The sequence below is a fragment of the Echeneis naucrates genome, chromosome 16 (genome assembly GCF_900963305.1).
Source record: "Echeneis naucrates chromosome 16, fEcheNa1.1, whole genome shotgun sequence".
NCBI lineage: Eukaryota > Metazoa > Chordata > Actinopteri > Carangiformes > Echeneidae > Echeneis > Echeneis naucrates.
The window spans coordinates 5,076,830-5,097,762 of record NC_042526.1 but is presented as its reverse complement, the minus strand read 5'-3'; the positions used below and the strand labels follow the sequence as shown (position 1 = coordinate 5,097,762).

The 20,933-nt window shown below is 39.9% G+C and overlaps 1 protein-coding gene across 1 annotated transcript; it reads left to right on the top strand.

Moving 5' to 3' along the window:
- Positions 1-342: 342 nt before the first annotated feature.
- On the top strand, positions 343-14,248 carry hsf4 (heat shock transcription factor 4). The gene is made up of 12 exons (XM_029523625.1): positions 343-807; positions 2,721-2,829; positions 2,921-3,048; positions 4,222-4,346; positions 7,517-7,592; positions 7,673-7,740; positions 8,661-8,760; positions 10,124-10,242; positions 10,345-10,575; positions 10,697-10,814; positions 10,925-10,990; positions 14,146-14,248. The coding sequence occupies exons 1-12, from the start codon at positions 682-684 to the stop codon at positions 14,203-14,205; spliced, it is 1,326 nt and encodes a 441-aa protein (XP_029379485.1). The 5' UTR covers positions 343-681; the 3' UTR covers positions 14,206-14,248.
- Positions 14,249-20,933: the final 6,685 nt, after the last annotated feature.

Below are 20,933 nucleotides of genomic sequence, written 5' to 3'. Positions count from 1 at the left end.
TCTCTATAAAGTAGTAAACTGTTTCATGATAATAGATGAATAGTATGGTGTCTCCATGTGAAGGCATTTATGACTGTTAAGTAAAGAGGGCCTGCCTTTTGTTCCTGACACACAAGCACATTGAACTCTGCACAGTTCAATATAACCAGTGGCCTTTTGATGGTTGGACAGTAGTCTATTATTGAAGCTTTTGTGTTGATGCTATATTGTTCAGCCAGGCAGCCTCTTGGTTGTCAGTGGGAGGCCAGGGGGCAAGGGATGGAGGTGGGGGAGGGGGAGGGTGGAGCGGGGTTGGACTTGAATGGTGTGTGTGAGCGTGTGTGCTGACATGGACCTTCTGTGATGACAGTCAGCTGGATGACTGGTGTGGCAGGGAGAACAGAGAGGAGAGCGAAAGAAACCAATGGAGCTACAAAGGTAGATTACTGGAGGACATATTAGACAGAAACATCAGCAAGAAATCAGAGACAAGGTGAGATTTTGTTCTCAAGGACGGACAAAGAAAGCTTGACTGACTGAGATGGAGAAGAGACTGAGACAAACTTGGGATTATCAGTAACAGGTCATCAGCAGTGGAGTTTCTGAAACATGGACTAGTCTGAGAGTCCAGACATACACACACACACACCCATACACTAGGTTTCCTTTTGCAGTTGGTCTTGGCGGTGGACAGGTGTCAGTATGCAGGAGTCTCCAGGTGCCATGGGGGTAGACGGCAGCTACGCCAGCAATGTCCCGGCCTTCCTCACCAAGCTGTGGACCCTGGTGGAGGATCCAGACACCAACCACCTGATCTGCTGGAGCGCTGTGAGTCAGAACATACTGGATGTAACACTTTGACTCTGTTTCTCTGCTCCTCATCAACCTCATGCTTATATCTTGACACACTACATGACGAATGACCTGAGAAATAAAACCTTTGATAACAGACTAATGTAAATGTAACATACCATATTGTACCACATCAGAAAACCTCTTTATATTATAAATTAGTGGCATAAAAACTCAAGAGGAAAATTGGTTTTGCTGCACTGATGGAAAACCTGCAGCTTATAAACGTTTTCATAATTCAACCACTTTATAGTCTAATTTTACAAATAAATGCTCAGCCTCAGAAAGTGCAGGCCCGTGTAAACTGACATCTTTGTTATTCTTTGTGCCTGCTTCGTGTACATTGTGCTATTGCGCTTTTGTTTTTACCCCGGATAGATTGACAGCTTAAATTCTGGTATATTTCATTGGTAAATTTAACACTGGAAATAACAAAAGATAGAAAATCTAAATGAATTTTATGTAGTTAAATAGAAAATAGATGGAGACTGGGGTGGTGTGGTCCCGTGTGACACAAAAAAATGAGGCATTGGTAATAAACTGTAAGAGGACAGTCACTCTGTTCTTCTTTCAAAGGACACAAAAACACAAAACAGATGCTGTCCAATGCTATGACATCTAGAGTGTGCAGCATCAGCTGTTACATTGTCAGACTATTAGTAGACAATTGGGCATCACCACATGAATTGTACAAACACATCTTATTACAAACTGTCCAAACTTTCTAAAGTTCACATTTGTAGTGCAAATGGTACTTTGTGGTTAATTTTAAAATAAAATAAATGTGTCAAGTGTTAACAACACAGAACTGGGAAAAACAGAGTTACTGCAGTTGTTGACTAAGACTGAGAGAGAGAGCATGACTCAACATGAAAGAGAAAAAGAGAAAGAGAGAGAGTTTGATTGGCTTACTAGGCTGAATATGACTGCTGATGAGTAAGTGTTGAACTGGTGGGAAAATGAATGACCCTCTTATAACATGAGGTCAACATTCAGGTAATAGTGTTTCCACTGTGGTCTCCATCTAGTAACCGGTGGTGAGATTATATTAGGGATGCAGCACATTATCACAGTTTTAAAGGCATGAGCACATGTTTCTGAGCAGCTCGTGTGCAATCACCAGTCATAAAAAGTAAATCAAATATCTATTATTGCACATTACACCTATTGTTAATTCGCATTAGCAACACCCAGAGCCCATTTTTTGATGCTTATTTTGCCCCTTATTAGATACGACATATTTGGGAAAAAGTAACCTGGTTAATATATATCCCTGTTCATATGGTAAATATGTCCACATGACTTATCAGATTTTGACTTTGATTGTTGCCTTGATAATTAATCAATAATAAAAGTTATCATGAACTTAAGGTACAGAAGCAGATGGGGGTTTTAAACCAAAATAATCAGGTGTCTGAAAGTGATTGTGATTGACATGAGTTATTGAGTCATTGGTTCTTCACTTCTGCTCTTTCAAATTGATTTATTTTACAGCCTTTCTGACTTTTTTGAACTTTTGCTGTTTAGAGCTAAAACATCCTGAGAATCTTGACATTTCTATGAAAACAGTTTCAGATCCCAAATAAGACAAAACTTTGTTCTTTCTCATTTTAGTTTGCTGTGATGAAAACAGACAATGGTTTCTTGTGTGTTTGGTTTGTGTCCAGACTGATTATTTTTGAAAAGTACCAGTACAACAGTTTTAATTTAATGGAGTCAGGATTGGAATTTATTTAGCTTTTAAGAAAGAAGGGAGCAGACAAGTAAAAGTCAAGTAAAAGTATCACCGATACAAAGATAATCATGTTCAGTCTTTGCAGACTGGTGTAAAATATAATCAGAGATGCTTTCAGCTAACCCGCCACTCCTGACCATGTTTCCTATTTCAGACTGGAACAAGTTTTCATGTGTTTGACCAGGGGCGCTTCGCCAAGGAAGTGCTGCCAAAGTACTTCAAACACAATAACATGGCAAGCTTCGTTCGACAGCTCAACATGTGTGAGTACTTCTCTTCTTTTCTCTTCTCATCTCTCCTCCTCAACAGCAGTATTTACTATACATGTGTGTGATTGTGTATGTGTGTGTCAAGACGGTTTCCGTAAGGTGGTGAACATCGAGCAGAGCGGTTTGGTGAAGCCTGAAAGAGACGACACAGAGTTTCAACATCTGTACTTCCTCCAGGGTCATGAACACATGCTGGAACACATCAAGAGAAAAGTATGGGCACATACAGACACACATAATCACCAGAAAAACTGAGAGAAACTGACCAGATGGTTTGTTAAGATGGTGCAGACAGATGCAAAATTGTAGTAATGAGGTGGACACAGTACACAACTTCACTACTTGAGTAAAAGTACAGATACTCCTTGTCAAATGTTACTCCAATACAAGTAAAAGTAGCTTCAGCCAAATATTACTCAAGTAAAAGTACAAAAGTAGTTGTTTAAAACATTATTTAAGTAAAAGTATAAAAAATAACTCAGGAAATACAGGAAAGGAACGTAGCTTTATTGTCATTATACAATACATTGTATTCTGCTACAGACATGTTTATAGCTCAAAAATACCTTCAGTCAAAGAGGCCCTACAAGAACCACTCTCTACCAACTACATCAATGACAGAGGAAGGAAAAATTACGTTAGAGGTTTGAAAATTTTCATTGGAGGGGAAGCTTTTTCAGACCATTGTTGTTAAACTGAATGGAGGTTTTAATGGGTCCCTGATGTGCCAAGGAATGGACACAGTGAACCACAGAAGCCAGGACAGAGGACAATAGGGACCATAACAAGGATCAATAAGGACAAATGATGAATGTTGTAGGACAAGCTGCACTTTAGAACAGGAGCTAGTGAACCAGGAACATCATGTCTTCACCTCTGCATAAGCTGCAGCTTCTCTTCTCATCCAAACATGCTAGCAGGTGATGGGTAACCCATTTTTATCACCTTAGCTTACAGTAGCATCTTAGCGTGCTAACACTTTCTATGGGCCCCAAACACAGATTGTGATAGTCTGCTTTTTCACCAAGGGATTTTGACCTGAAGAAAAATAAAGAGATTATCAAAGTTAACACAGTTATTACACTCAGGGGATCTTCATGGTGATCCATTAGACTCTTGGACTCTAATAGCTGAGGCTGAGGGGTCAGGTCAACATGTTCAAAATCAGCCACCAAGTCCAATTAGTCCTCCTTCAACTCTTCTTAGATAGTCAGAAATAAATGGGTTTCCATCCTCTGTGCACCATTACTGTCTGTAATAGTAAATAAATAGTCATCTGCAGACCTAGATTCTCTGTTCATAACCCCCTAAAGGGGTAATATACAGTATGTTTTGAAGTGCTAATCAGACTGAGTTACTGAAGGAAACTGCACATTGTGTCTGCAGGTATCCATAGTGAAGAGTGAGGAGACCAAAGTCCGTCAGGAGGACCTCAGTAAACTGCTGTATGAAGTCCAGCTCCTCCGAACACAGCAGGACAACATGGAGTGTCAGATGCAGGACATGAAACAGTGAGTAGAGAGAGAGAGTGGGTCCTGCTTTAATCACTTGGGCTGTGTGGATGTCTCAAAGAAAGCACCTTATTTAAGGTGTGAGCAGCAGTGTTAAAGGGGAAAGAAAAGAGGGGGAATATAAATCAGATGTTGTTGGTGATTTATCGATTCACAGGTCGCATTGGGCTCATTGCCATTAAACAGGAATCACTGTTATAAACTGTCCCTTTTAAATAGAAGAATGCCTAGTTATTACTGGCTTTGCTTATTTTCAAAGTAAACTCAGGGAAAGTTTGTGTATAACGACATTGTGCGCTCATGTTGCCAGGAAATGTTTATTGGAAATAGTTTATTTGCATGTTCAGCATTCCGTGTGGTTAATTTTTGTATTTTCTTGCTGATAAAACTAATCAGTTGGCAGCAGATTGACAAAACACAAAATGAAATGGTTTAATAGACCAAAATTATTGCTGACCCAGGACAATTGGCTGTACTTAAAATCTGATGCCGACAAAAGATACCAAATCAGCCATCTTAGGAAAGCACCACAATCCTAAAGTCGTATTAAAAACTCACCAGAGTTCGGTGTGACACAATTTAAGATGTGCTTTAAAATGTGCAGGTAGTGTCAGGCCAATAGATCCTGTAGCTGTGTGCTCTTTCTGCTGAGAGCACAGAGCTGTGAAAGTCCAGAAATAACTTTACATTTTTGCTCTTCAGGTCCCCCAGACTGTCTGGTTAGATACTTCAAAGTTTTCATGTTTTATTCGACAGCATAAAAATGTCAGTAGATACTTCACTTTTAAAGCTTTTACAAGTTTTTAAAAATGCAAGTTGTAAAGAACCGGACCTTTAGAGCCAATTTATTTTCTGCAGGAGGCCAAAAGAAAATCAAACAGACTTTTTCTTGAAAGACCTCAACAAAAGGGGCCAGTGCTAGATTTGACGTTGCAGCACTTTACACATAAACCTATGCAAATTCAGCCCTCTGTGGCAGGTCAGCACCCCGTTTATACTGACCTAAATAAAAACTATCCAACTTCCCAATAGTTGCCAAAATATCACCAACTCGCCTTGCGCTGCCTCATTTCAATGACCCTTCCACCTGTTTGAATCTCTCCTCCCATCTGTGCACAATGCTCTCAGTCCTGGGCACCGAAATACCACACAGATGGGCAAAGCAAATTTTAATGTCAGGGAAATACCAAACAGTCAGAGAAATGTTTGCACTGGTTGTTCCTCTGCCACAAAAATAGAGCCACATGTGTGTCGCGGTGCATTCAGTGTCGAATTCAATGCTTCAACAAGTTTTCTTTGTGAATGACACTGACATCCCGATCGTTTAATATACAGTTTCATCACCGGTAATATTTTACTTTTCTAAACAAGAATAATCTACACTGTCCCTGTGAGTCAATTAGGAATGCTTGTTTGATATTGAAGTGAAAGCATGGCTGGTCCAAATTTATTGTTTATTGGGGAAACAAGTCATCATGAGCATGGTACTCACAACTAATAGCTGTTCAAGTTCAAGGGCCCAGCAGCCATTTTAACAGAGTTAATAAGAGTTCATTTACTTCCTGGACCGATCAGCCAAGCAAGAAAGGAAATTTCTTGGAGCTCAGATCCCCAGAGACTGTAAAAGACCCATGTTAGCTTTGAGTTGGATGTTAGCGTAGAATATTGACTGACATTCCAGTGGTATCTCAGCAGTACCTGAAACAACAACACCTCGCTATTTAAATGCAGGGCTATTTCCTGTCAGAAGGATCCCCTGGGTCCCCTGCAGTCCCATATAAACATAGTATAGACGTTACGTAATGAAAAGAAAAACTCTCTGCTGAAGTTAAATTTAATCTTGGACAGTAAAGATCTTTAACATCTTCTCTCCTGTGATCTCACCAGAAAGCAAGTTAGTTTTGAAAAGTGATGAAAATTGTGTTGCCTTAAAAATCATGCGGTTTAAATGCTCCCCAAACAAGTCATATTTTAGGGGGAAAATTTCAGATGAGCTGTTAAACCTCTCTAAATGGCAATTAGAGCGAGGAATATTAGTGGATGAACTGAGTTTTTCTCTAGAGGCCATTGTTGCTGAAAATAGCTGCTGTGTGTCCATTGTGTGATGGAGCTGCTTTGTGCTCAGTATTGTTTGCTAATGAGAGGGGAGAATGTTCACCTGCTCACCTGACTAACACACACACACACACGCACACACACACACACACACACAACGCTCCACCACAGACTCTGTCTTTTTGCATTTTGTCATAGTGACTAAAAATGGATGAGAGTCTGAATGTAATGACAGATTGAACTTTTTAATGTTTGATGAATTTGAAAAGCAGACAGCGATGATTACATGCTATTGTTGGTAAACAACTATAAGGGCTTGTTAGATGTCACATATAACACATATATGCTGCGTTTAACATCGGATTCACCTTCCAACTAGTGGCTATGACTGCACACATTTTACACATCAATGTCTGTTCCCAGGTGTTTGGGAGTGCGTAAAAAGTTGTATGAAGTTGTTTGTGTCTCCACAGGAAATTGTGTATAGTATGATAAATTTCATCATGTGATTGTTATATTGTTATATTGCTTTTGTATAAAGAGTATCAGTTAAAACTCAGAATATTTGGGGGTGTGGAATTAAAGACAAATGGTCATGGCAGTCATCTGTGGCTAACAGCTCGAGTCTTCATTAGACAAACCCAAGAGTGAACCCAATAGTCACTATAAGAGAACCGTCTCTTCCTCACACAGTGGTCGGTGGTGTGTGGTGCTATCTGACTGATAAATTAAAGGTCTGCCTCCGCAGACTGACTGCAGAGGAGTAATAGCATCACACCTTCTCTTGTTAAGAACCTATCTGTCACAGAGAACAAGTAAACGAGGTTCATATATTTCAGAGGTGGCGAGGGAAGTGCTGAGGTGCATGTAGTGCTGAACAAGCACAATCCTCAGTGCCAGGTTAGTGGGTGACACCTGCATTAAAAATGTCATAGACATTACAGAGACTTGACAGACAGAACTGTGAAAGAAAAAAAATATTTGTGGGGTATGACCAACTCACTGGCTTGAATTTCACCAATCGCCACAGATTTTAGAAGAAAAATAAATGGACAGCGTGGTCTAGAGTCCTACTAAGTTTGGTGTCTCTGTCATCTTCCTCTTCCTGTCTGCAGGCAGAATGAAATGCTGTGGAGAGAGGTGGTCTCTCTGAGACAGAACCACACACAGCAGCAGAAAGTCATGAACAAGGTCAGTCTGTGTATGTTAGTGTGTTTGTACGAGACCAGGTGAAGATGCTGATTCATGTTGTGCTTTTTTCTCTCTGCCAGCTGATTCAGTTTCTCTTCAGCCAGATGCAGTCCAACACACCCAGCACGGTCGGCCTAAAGAGAAAACTGTGAGTACATGCACACAATTACACACACAAACAGTAGAGCAATCAACAAAAGTGAGACAAACAGGGCCGCAGAGGGAAAGGCTGGCTCAGCTGACAAACTGAATAATCTCACTCAACAAGCGCCGTGAATGGAGACAAGTGCTGAATCAGTCAGTCAGAAACACACACACACACACGCACACAGTGAAGGCAGAGCAGAGTGCGTGACCCTGATAACAGCCTGTGTGTGTAAAATGCTGGTTCAGCTTTGTTGCTGTGTGAACAAGGCTGAAATGAGAAAGGAAAGGCACGCTGCTAACACAAAAATTATATTGAAATCAGGGTCAGGAGTCATTTGGCCCAGCATTTTGCTGATATTTATCAATGGCCTTCACTGAATGCCTATAATCTGTTCAGTATCTCTCACCTCGCTCTCCCAGCACATTTTCAGCCCCACCAGCAGCAGAAAAGGGTTAGTATACTAAACAACGTTGGCCTTGCAAATATTTGGTAATAAATCAAAGTTGAAAGCCGAGGGGATTTATCTTCTGGCTAATGGATCCAATAGTTGCTGATTTTCAGTATGGACCAAAGTGGTAAACTGGCCAACAGACTGGTTATTTCATTCATTCAGCCAAACTGCAAACTCCAAAAGGCATAATATATAATAATAAAATAATAATAATAATAATAATAAAATAATATTCAACACAAATGCTACTTTACAATGGTGACAAACAGTGAAGAAGTGAAAGGTGACTACAGAGACATTATAATAGATTATTTTAAAATCTGACATTCATACTGTTCAGTAAAACTTGCCTGTATTCATTATTATGTATTTACTAGTCAGTAGCCTGGAGATGATGCCACTGTAATGACTTTGTATTATTGTTATGGTGTGACATGGATGACTAATTGAAAACTTAATTTCCCTCCAGGCCCCTGATGTTGGATGATGGCTCTCCCAGCACTCCTGCCTCCAAGTTCAGCCATAGTCATCCGATGGAGCCCATGCATGAGTCCTTCTACATCCAGTCGGTAAGAAAATGACTAAAAATTTATTTTTATTCACCACTGACAAAAAAAAATCTGTCTTTCAAAGTTTTTTGGGAGCATGTATTAAATTTGTGAAAATATCTTTCTTTTACTTATAAGAGCTGTAAAACATTAAGCACATGAATAGTAATTATGGCTTTAGTGCCTCATCCATTAACGTTTTTTGTTAGGAACTATAATTAGTAAACTACTGCGCTCCTGACCTTCCACACTGAGTGCAAATTGTCCTGGCAGCCACAGGCAGACAGCACCAACTTTGTAGTTACTGCCCGGGCTTTCTAAGTGCTTGGCCATGCTGGGATTTTACTCTGAACCCATTTTATTTTGCGAACACCGAAAAAGTCAAATTTTTCAGCATCTAAAGAAACCATATCCCCAAAATCAGAGTGATCTTATATACTGGACATACATCTCACTGGATGCATGGCTGCCTTGAGACTCTATAGCTGTAATGTTATATCAACACTAGAGGGAAGCAGTGCGTAGTGACACATTTGTGGCTACAGTGCTGTGAGTGACTACACACCTGATACGAAGTAAAGCTTTGGATTTAGGTTTTTATACAATTTCACCCACATCAACAGATGTACGAATCAAAGGGTTTGGTTGATTAGAACAATTTTTTTTAACTTACCATTTATTATTAGTTGATATTTCACAAGGAGTAATTGTTACTGCTATTTACATGTAATATAATATTATTTAATTTATTATTTAATTTAATTCAAAATGTAATTTCAATATTTAATTTAATACATGAAATTAAAGATAATTTAACTGCACACACAGTCTGAAGCTGAGATGAGATGTTACACTGCTGACACGAAGCTGAGCTAGTTAGCCAATAATCCTACGCTGGTTTTTGGTTTTTTGTTTTTTCAACTCTTTCCAGATTTAAATATGTCGGGTGAGGTTTAACTGTTAGTTAAGTTACTGAATTATCTTCTTAAAACTGGTACAGAGAAATTTTAAGGGTTGTCTTGTGTCTTCAATTTAGCTGTCTTACATTAATTGTTTGGCTTTTTCTGTGTCAGTGGTAAGTTTTATAATTTCACAGTTTATCAGATATCGGCAAGCCAGAGTTGTTATACTCCCCAGCCTGACTGAGATAAACATACAGCCAGACTTAAGCTTTGTGATTCTTACGGTCTTATGCCCCAAAAGTGCTGCAGATGCCATTTCCAGGAAACCTTATAAAGATCCATGCTAGATAACTTTTAGCACAGTCAGTAAACACAGAGTCTGTGGAATAGAAACCTTCTGTAAATGACGTTATGTTACATTGAGCAACACAGTGTAACCAAGACAGGAAACATTATCTCTGGCATCTGCTCTTCATCCTCAGCCATCCAGTGACACTGCCTCTTGCTCTACGACTGGTCTGACAGGGGGGCCAATCATATCAGACGTTACTGACATAACTCAGGCCAGCATGGCCCTCCAGATGCAGCCCGATGAGACCAGGTTAGTGATGTTAACAGTTCACCTGACAAAAACAGGCCTAATTTAATGTTTTCTTGGCCAGCATCACAATTTCAGACTGACAGTATTTGAATCTACTAACAGGGATAAGTGCATGATGCTTATCAAGGAAGAACCTGTGAGTCCAGGAGTGAGAGGGGGAGGAAAAGGAGGCAGTGTGGGGGGAGGAGAGGCCGTAGCTTTGACCTCCCCCTGTGAGGTGTGCTCCTCCGAACCGCCAGTCCTGCCTGTCGCAATGGTCCAGTCCGTTCTGGAGGGGAGGAGCTCTGCTGCCTCCATGGTGGAGAGGAGGACCAAGAGACCCACCCTGGACAGGTAGGTGCTGAGATGAGATGACAGGTGAACACAAATTTAAATCGAAATGTCTGAAGAAACACCAAACTGCACAGCGAAGTGAGGGTTGAGTGTGTGTGTGTGTGTGTGTGTGTGTGTGCAGAGTGGAGGTTTCCGACACAGTGGAGAATGTAGAAATGAGCCTGGAGGAGCTGCAGCAGCTGCTGCTCAGGAGCCATCAGCAGAGTACTGTGGAAACTGGGACCAGTTCTGTTATGGACGTCAGTAGATCTGCCCTTTAAACAAACACTGAACATCACGTTAATGCTCTGCGGATGAACATGAACTATCATTTGATACTGAATGAATGTATTTTTCCCTCTCTCTGTAGCCCTTCAGTCTAAGCCTACCTCTGACTGAGTGGAACTTCACAGAGATGGAGTCCAACCTCAAATCAGTAAGTCACATCTTGTGATGACAAGTGAACAGAGCTTTAGTCTTTAATCAGTCTGCGTGATGACAAGCAAAGGTGTAGATGCACCCTCACAAGTTCTTCTTATGGCAACTGCACGGGGAAGAGCAGTTTCAGGTCGTTGTTTTCTTTGTTCTCTAGAAAAACACCACTGCAAAAACTTAAGTATTTATTATTATCAGGTCATGAGGTTGATACATAAAGCAGTTGCTAAACAACATTGACATTCTTCTTTGGTCATCTTTTTGGCCATCTTGAATTTCCAATATATCTTAGTTTTTGGTCTTCAAGACCTGGTTCTTTACTCTTTAAATGCTCCACTATGTTTATCAGTTCGGAGAAAACTTTGTGTACATCTGTATCGCTGATCATATAACCAGAACAATAAATTAAAAGATGCTGAAACACTTTGTAAAGCTGAGAAACTAGAATCAGGTGATCTTTGTGGTTCATGGTCACACATAGTTACCTCATCTACCATTAAAATAAAGATAGTAATTATAGAAGCTTTACCATTCAGGCCGAAACCCCAAAGGGGGTGACTCACGTCATCAGCTCTTCCGCAGAGGTGACTCAGTCATGAGCTTATATCAAATAAGTAACTGTGGACCTATCCCAACACCACACCTTAGCTGGGAGATCTTCACTTTCAGGGGTCATTCAGGAGAGCTCTGGGCTGTTTTTCCCACATGCTCGACTTCAATCTTCAGGCCGAGACACGATGGTGAGGCAGTTTAATCTGCCTCAACATCTTGTAGAGCTTGAATTGTTTTTTCCTGAGCTTGGAAAAAAAAAAAATAAATAAATAAAAATTCAAATATTTTGACACAGTAACAGTTTTCTGATGATGTTATAACAGATTTGGGGTCTGGCTCAAATTGTCTCCATCCAAAATGCATTCTGGGATCTTCGGCTGTGGATGAGATCTTTAAGTTGCAACAGTACACCCAGACTGTGACTTCATGAAAGTAAAAGAGCACAGATCACAATCTGTTATCACATAGATGATGTGTTGCAGGTTTTATAATGAGTTGCCACATTAGCTGCTCGTCTAATTGTGTCCTAACTCTGTGTGGTTCACAGACATTTATCTTTTAGTCTAACTTTTGCTCAGAAAGTGAGTCGGTGCTTTCCCCAAAATGTCAAACTGTTTCTTCAAGGACTACAAAGTTAAATCAACACCCAAAAGATTTTCTAGTGACGTTTTTTCAAAGGAAGCCCTTTTTAAAAATGTTTGTGAGTTCTGCTTAATAATTTTTAACATGGCAATGAATTAATCATTGAGTACTGAGTTATTAATAGCTAGGCATTGGAGCAACTTTAAGGCTGACAGGTTGTGGAAAAACTCTTTGGCTGATGGATCATTAAATGTCAAGTCATTACTGAACACTTACAAGTTTCTTGGTTTCTAATTTGCCATTAAGTCTGGAGTTGTGAAGAACTCACCTGCAGGAATAATTTAATCATGGCCAGTCATTGATTAATAATTTTTTCATTTTCAGAAATTGAATTAATTATTTAATAAATGTAGAACCATCCCGGGGTGTCCGCTGCAGGAGTCTAAGAAATCTTATCAGCAAATAAAACAAGCAAACAAACACAAAAAAAAAACAAGGAAGGATAACACATTGATGATGATGATGATGATGATGAACTTATAGAAAAGATAGTGTGATCATGTCAAACTCAAGTCATAATCTTAACAGCTGAGCCAGGATAGTGACAAAGTCCTTTCTATACCTCATGTTTTGTCAGGGCTCCAGCAGAAATGGATCATAACATGTCAGCAGCTCTTATGTACCCAGACAAAGTCATTATCATCCATTATCCAGAGCTGTATTCCTCCGTCTAAGAGGCAGATTTCTTGATGCTTGGTGTAATATCACATTTTAAAGAGAGCTCATTTCTCCTCTACCCTCCTTTTGATTTTGTTTGTGCAGCTGACAGTCAATACAACTCCCACTAATTAAAAAACACGTCAGGTTTTTCTACTTCCAGTCAGTCTATTTTGTGCCTTGGTTGCCTCATATTCTCATATTTATCACATTTTGTGCCGTCTTTATGACTTCGACTCCCTTTTGTCCATCCAACCATTATCAGCTGACATTGAAGGGCAGGCTTCACTTCATGGTGGTCATAAATAAAGGCAAAATGCCGTTTTAATGGGATTTTAGACGTAATATTAAATCTTCTTTTTTTATTGAAGAATAGCAATTCAGATAGTTATTACTGAGTGTTGTTGTAAATATGTTGTTCAGTGATGAGTGAGTCAAGTAAAAGATAATCAAATAAAGCATTTGATGACCATTTCATTACAGTGTGCCCTGAATCTGAAGTGTACTCAGTGATTGTAAGGGCTGGATGCTAAAACTAATTGTAGCTCCAGGGTGATGCATTTCCTGTTATCACATCTTAGATCATTAATGCATGAAGCCCACATTGTTGTGCCAAAATGGTCAAAAATATGCACTGATGACTACATTTGAATCCCAAGTGGCAGGAGAGAAACCTAATGGGTGGATGCATTATTCAGCAAAAACGGATTTGTTGTTGCCAACAATTGCATCCTGCTTTTTGAGCCTAGAAATAAAAGCAGGGATGTCTGCATCCCATACCTCAATGCCCTTCATATGTAGAGGATTGCCAGTGGTATGAGATTGCAGAGCATGCACATGTAGCACTGCAGAAATCAACCAACAGTTAACGTACAAACTGAATGTCCCAGAGAAATGCACAGTAAATGTTGGCATTCAGCTCATTTAGCTAAACAAACATGCAAAGCTTTTAGAATTATGGCTGCTGGCCACCACACGCATACGGACTCTATATTAGTAAATTAGAAGTACAGAAGTACACTTGGACTCAAGTAAGGGAGTTATTTACTTTGTCTCACTGTAAGGCTGGCTCACACTGCCAAGTCTCTGCTCTTTAAGGTGGGATCAATAAACGTTTGGCATGTTTCTCATCAGTGATGACTACTCAGTGAACACATCGTGGTGATTTTAGAAATAGATTTTAGACCAAGTATCAACATTAAAGACTGTTATAAACAAAACTACCTGAATCTTATTGGCTGACCAAACACTTTCATTAAGTTACATCATTGTTTGTTTGCTTGTTTGTGTGTTTGTCCTTCATAGTACATGTTCCAGAATCAGGAAGCGGAGGCTTTTCCAGCTGCCGGCTGTGAAGAACAGTGACTGATCTGCCCTTTTTGAAGTAAAAGGTAAAAATCCAGTGAGCTCACCTGAAAGACAAGACCATTGTTTCCTGATAATAGAAAAAAACAGAGTATAAACTAATATATATAATACAATAAACACAGCTGATGTTAGCCATAAACATGTAAATATTGGACTTGCCGGGGTCTGTTGGTGGATGCTGATTAATGCATTGGTGAGTATTCATGGCAGCAGGAGCCGTCTATGTTCATGATAATGAAGGAAAATGTCACCCAGTGCAACTGTGTGGCTTATTCATGTGTTTTCAATCCACGGCACAGGGGAATACGCTATATTAGGCTGTTTTATTGTTGGTTTTAATCTTTTTATGGGACAAAAACACCAGAGAATATATTTTATACATCGTACATACAAATAAGCAACTTGCTTTTGATCAGCCCAACTGAAGCTGCTCTTTAGCCAAGTCATGTCATCATGTATGCAGATGCAATTTTAGCAGTTTTATTGTAAATCTGTCATTTGTGTGTCAAAATAATGCAATTAGAGCATTAAGTGAATTTTAAGGCGCATATGAGTTATGACACTGAAGATGCAACTCATATAATTATTCCATTGATCCTAACTGTCCACTCAGCATTATTTTAGCTCTTCACTGGCTGGTAGGAAATGACAACATCTAAAGCTCTTGCCCCGGTTTCCTGGCTAATGTTACCGATGTTTGATCTATAACAAAGGATGATTACAATAACCAAAAACCACCTATGATATATAACTATGAAAATGAATGAACAACATGTCTCTCCTTTAGATTAAGGATGCTTAACTATGTCGTTGGCCTTGAATGGGTGATTTCTGTTCAGTGAGAGAGAACACTGTGTCTACGCTGATCTTTAGTGATGGAAATAGTCACCAGAGAATTTTCACCCCAGACTTACAGATTATTCAGTGAACTATTCCTAAATCTGTTGCCTTATTTGTCTCCTCAGGCCACAGAAGCTGCTGTTACCTTCATTATTCTACTCCACATGAGTTAGATCCCACGGCCCTGCCAGGCTCTTTCCTACACACAGCTTTATATTTCTTCTTTACACATCCACATACCTACAAAATCAGACGTCCTGTAGAGACAATGTGGATTTTTTTTAATGAACTGATCAAAGCTTACATTTGCTGGTTAGCTCAATGCCATCGGCTGCATCAGCTTATTGGCTTAGTGGGCGTGACGCTGCATCCATTGCAAGGATATTGGTCTTAGTTACCTAAAAAATCATTAAAACAAAAACAACACAAACAAAAAAACAAAAGAAACAAAAAAAGGTGTGCTATGACTTGATTATATCTAGACTCCAGTATTAAGCCAGCTAAATGCGAACAGTGCATTCTTGGTTCCAGCACTTTAGTCTTTGTGTGAGAGGGAGTTCCTGCTTGTGGAAGTGATTTATTAGAGATGTATACAAATTAATATTTTTATTATTTTATCCTTATTACACAAAATACTGTATTTGTATTCTGGGGGAGGGGCACAGTACAATATATTATACTGTAAGTTATGTGGGGGTTTTTTTCGGTCTGTGTAAGGACGTAGGAAAGGACAGATGAGAAGTCCGTCAACCTTCATAACATGTAAGGTTCTTTAGAGTCAAGTGGCTCTGAAATCCAGTAATCATTTGAAGCATATCATGAATGCAGGTTTTTCACACTTTAAGACCCATCTAATGTATCTTTGCACACTGACATGTAGCCAGAAACTTAGAGTTACTCCTCTGCTGTCCATTTAAATGTGAGGTTTCAACTACAACTAGTCTATTAAAAAGACTTCTCATATGACAAAAGCATGAACACCACTGCATTTTTGCACAATCCGTATAACTAGTTACATATAGTTATGAGACAGGGTCAATTATTTTCTGTTTGTAGGCGAAGGACACTCAGTGTTGCTCTACACATGTGCGTATACTGGTGTCAGTGGCGGGCTTTACCAAAACTCATGGGCAAAATTTTGTCCTTCATCCAGAAGTCTTTGAATGTTACTAATGTTTTCATCTGGAAACAAAGACCACCTGTTCAGCCAAGACATGAGAAATGAGTGTGCATAGAACATAGAACCAATGGGATGCTGGTTTTCATACTCTGTAAGAAAACAAAAAACAAAACAAAAAACCTTTATTGTCCAGGAGCCAGTGTTTCATTCGATATATGGTGGGTTGGTTATTTGAGAATTGAAACTGTTATAAAACCATCAATACCTGTTTGACGAAGTGCATCTTAACTCTCTACATTACTGAAGGTGATTAACATTTATAAATGGTTGTGGATGTAAAATATTATTCCTCAGCACTCGTTGCAGGCAACAGTTTAAATATTACCTTAGTGCTAAGTATCCTTCTGGGAAACCTCCTGGAGATGAGTTGAATTGTGCAATACTGTACAGAACTGTGAGAACTCACAAAATTGCAATACATGGATGACCATAGGAATGTAGGAAACAATGACTGTGAGTGGTGGACTGGGACACAGTGTATTAAGATGCACTGCAGAAGGATGATGTTATCCTAAAAGCCCTGCTAGCGCTTCACTAAGCCCTCAAACTGTTATTCAACTAGTCTAAGACCAAGCTACTGTTCACCACCCCCCCCTTAATGCTAAACTATAAGGAATGGAAATGCTCAAAGTAAAACCTATTAGGAAATATTACTTGCCCTGAATAGTTATGTGAAACCAACAGCTCAGCTCTTTAACGTCAAGTTCGATCAAAACTGTGTGACTGAGCAGCTGAGCAGCGACAGCATCATCAGGGCTGTGAAGCTGCTGCTAGCAGGGCTAAAGTTCACGGGGTGATTTGCATTAGCTTTTGGTAAAAGGCCAACCAGCCAACCATCAAATCTGCTGTGAGCTCCAACAAGTGGAAAAAAATAAATAATACCTTTACATCTAAATTTAACACAATGATTCTGCAAACTTCATTCCAATAGACTTTTTAATACCTCTGTTAAGTCAAGACAATAATACAATTACGAATACAACAGTAGCTTGATTATTATTAATAAATGATAATGATATTAAAAGGTTGATGCAAATTGCCCCCTGCAGATGAACGCTGTGGTGGCAGACCCTCCTTCTGTGTGCATGCTTCGGGGAGAAGGGACAAAAAGCAAGCTGTGGTGTTTAACAAGTGAAATTGCACTAAAATTACAGTTGTAAGATATTTGCGAGTATACAGTACATTTTAGAGATAGCATTTATTCTTGTTCCTCATGATAATATGAGTGTTAATGATTTTATTTTATTTTTTTCAAGGAGTGACAAATACACACATTCAGTTGTGTTCATAATTTATTATCTTTTCCATTTTAATCATTTGCACTGGAAATAAATGGATGTGTGTTCAAATGACATTTATGCTTGTCAAGATTGCATATAGATGAAGAATTATTTTTGTTCATTGAGTGAAAAGATCTCTGCTGTTACAAAGCCTGGCATTCCCAAAAGCACCTCTGCACTATGAAAAGTCAACACTATATCTCAGTATATACAATCTGTGAACTTCAACATTGAAACTCTTTCGCGCTCTACAGCAAAGTCCAAGCGCACACACAGATGATCTTAGTGCTTAGATGCTTTTGAAAGTGGGCCACAACCTGCTGACCATGTGAATTGTTTTAAATGGGTTTTAGCAAAGACTAAAGTGTATTGTTACACAGAGTCAGAGAAACTGAACATGTATTCCACCTGTGTACGAAATATTTCAGTTGTTAAATAAATACAAGTGGGAGAAAGCACAACATATTGATTTCTCTTTGAACACTGATGATCTGTGGCGTGCACATTGCTGTCATCTCTCTCTTGCTGTTTATCCAACCTACTAACCACCTTCTGGTCTAAGTCGCGCTGCTGAGTCACAGTGAGGCGTTTACGTAGCATCTGGATGAACTTTATTCTCTTGCTGTCACTGAATGCTATTCCCAACCTTTCAACACTTATGCTGCTATCCTGAGTTACCTAGACACTGTCTGCTGCCCACCTGTAGCACGTCACAGCGCGGCAGCTGCAGCACAGGAGAGAGATCTCTTATCACTTGATGACCAAATCGCACCCACAAGTTGTCCCACACGGGGAGAGCCCGGCCTGTGACTCCTGAGCATGTATTTGATGACAGACTAGAGCAGGGCTCAGACAACAGCAGCTCAGTGTGTTCTGTTCATCTTTGGGCTTCTCCTCACACTTAGCAGTGCGCATTGTAACTACCATATGTGAGGGATGGAGCTTTTCTTCAGCAGATTGTTGTGTGTGTGGTACACTAGCCTGATTCATACCCTGCTTGATGGTCCATCATTTGGAAAAAAGAACATCATGATGAAGAAGGCTTGAAACTGAAGACGGAGGCCATAAAAATAAACTAGGGAAAATAAATTAAAGTGAGAATTGGAGCCGTTTCCTCAAAGACTTCATTCTACAACTGATGGATCCGCCCCCTGATGGCCATCAGACAGACAGCAGGTTTACAGAGCTTCAGTGTAGGCTTCACTTTGTTATGTACAGTCTGTAATCCAACACACTTCAGAACTGCACAGACAGACGGGAAGCAGAGCTGGTATAAATTTCATTAACTCTCTTTCCAACGTTTGCATCTCTCCGACTTGGCTTCTTCTTGTCTCGTGCTAGTTGAGCTGCACTCATCTCCAGTTACACATCAGTTGTAGCCGATATTACATCTGTGAATCTTCCAAATTAGATTTCCTCCCTTTTAACCAGCCATAACAGCAGTGTTGCTTGGAAAATCCAAAATAATAAAAAAAAAAACTTACTCTAACGATGTTGGATAAATTGTTTCTGCTCAGGGAGACAAGACCTGTTTCCCAAAGCAAGGTTGTGAAGAATATGACTTTAAAAATGTCATTTTTTCATTTTCTCAGGATGACTCTTAAATGTGCCAATGAATGTCTAAATTTAAACTTGAGGTTGTCATTTGTCATATTTTCAGTGTTTTTCATCTCTCTGTTGCGGTCTCTGCTGCTGTTAATGTTCCTGTGAAATTAACATTTCACAGGGTTATCTCCATTAGTAGTCATTATTTCTGCTGTCTGTGTTTACTACTTTTAGCAGCCTATTATTAATCCTCAAACGATGCAGAGCCATAGCTCCCACTTTTGTATTTTTTTTTTTTTTTTTTTTTCAACCACCTAAATATTTCAAACTGAACTACTTCACTTGGAGTTCGACTGCGTTCAGCAGCAGTGCTGCGAATAATTTAGAAGTGTAGCCTGGATGGCGGTTTAGTCCGATCCATGAAATCAAAATACTCCTCTAAAACACTTGAAAGATGTCACTATCAGTACAGAAAAGGGGAGTTTTGGAGCATATTTCTTGCAACTCGACAGCAGAGCCATCCTGTGTGAGTTTTAGTCCTAGAGCGTGAAGGGCTTGCGTTTTTTTTTAAGTTATGACATAAACTGTGAATCCTATACTGCTTGAACAACGAGAAAAAAAGGCTTATAGTCTGAGTCTCTGCAGTGTCACCGACTCCCCGAGGGCGCGTGCAGCATCATGCCATCTGTTGGCATTTCATGTTTTTATGAGGGGCGTCCCATGGTGACCCCTGACCTGAGGGGTCCCTTAGTCCCTCCTCCACACTTCAGCAGCGACAGTGTCACAGGAGCCTACAGCTTGTTAGTGCGGCTGATCAATGAGATCTGCCCCTCCCGTGTGTTCACAGAGAATGACCTTTGAGATACTGAGCAACTTCCTGCCTCTCTTACTCCACATCCGGGCCAAATCTGGTGGGGGCCGACCAAAACAGGAAGAAGCCATGTGTATCTCTGGACTGTCAAACCAGCGTGTGGCAGTCATGCTTTCAGAAAGCTTACTCTGAATGAGCTGCAGCTATAAATGCCTTGTTGTTGCGGAGCTGTTATGTGTGAAATGGTTCAAAATGCAGCACATTTTTTATTTTTTTTTTTCCGGTGTCCAGCTGATCTTTAGTACACCCCAAACCTGCACATCCATCCAGATGTCACCAATACGCTCCGTCTCCAGGGTTTGAGGTTTTTTTTTTACAGACTCTACCTCTTGAGAGACTTGCGGCCTGTGAGGGGAATAATCTCATCTACAATTAATTGAAATTCTTCAGGGTCCCCTGCTGAATGGAAAGGTTAGGAAGATTTTTACGCATTTGTCAGTGTTTCCTGGCTCTGAGCGTAATTATCGCTGAAGTGCTTTGGAAGCTGCTCAAACCTGTTGGACAGCTTGGCATCAATTTAAAAGGAAGACCTTCCTCTGATGACCAGTATAATCTGAATCATAGGAATGACACAATCGTATCCATTCCTCGAGAGGTCTTATTTCTCTGTCAGAGCAAGATTTTCTTTTCCTTTTTGAATAAACATTTAGAGAAATGTTCTCTCATCTTTGATTCTCAACTTTCTCTCCTCGGGTTTCCAGTTGTTCTTGTTTCTGTGCTGCCATGTAATACATCTACAGATGCCCCAGCATCCTCTGCTCCCTCAGCACCTTTGTCACGATCGCTGGCATTTACTGACCTCTTTTTTTCCGGCAGCAGCTCATTATCACTGACTCTGAGGGAATTTCCTCTGTTGCTCTATGTGCTTCTCTACTTTGTTTATTTATGCACTGCAGAACACACAATAAGACAATGATAATTACATGTGGGGGCTAAATGTGCTGTTTAGTCATTTAATCATATTAACTGAATAATTTAACGGGTGGAAGGATACTTTTCTTATGTGCTG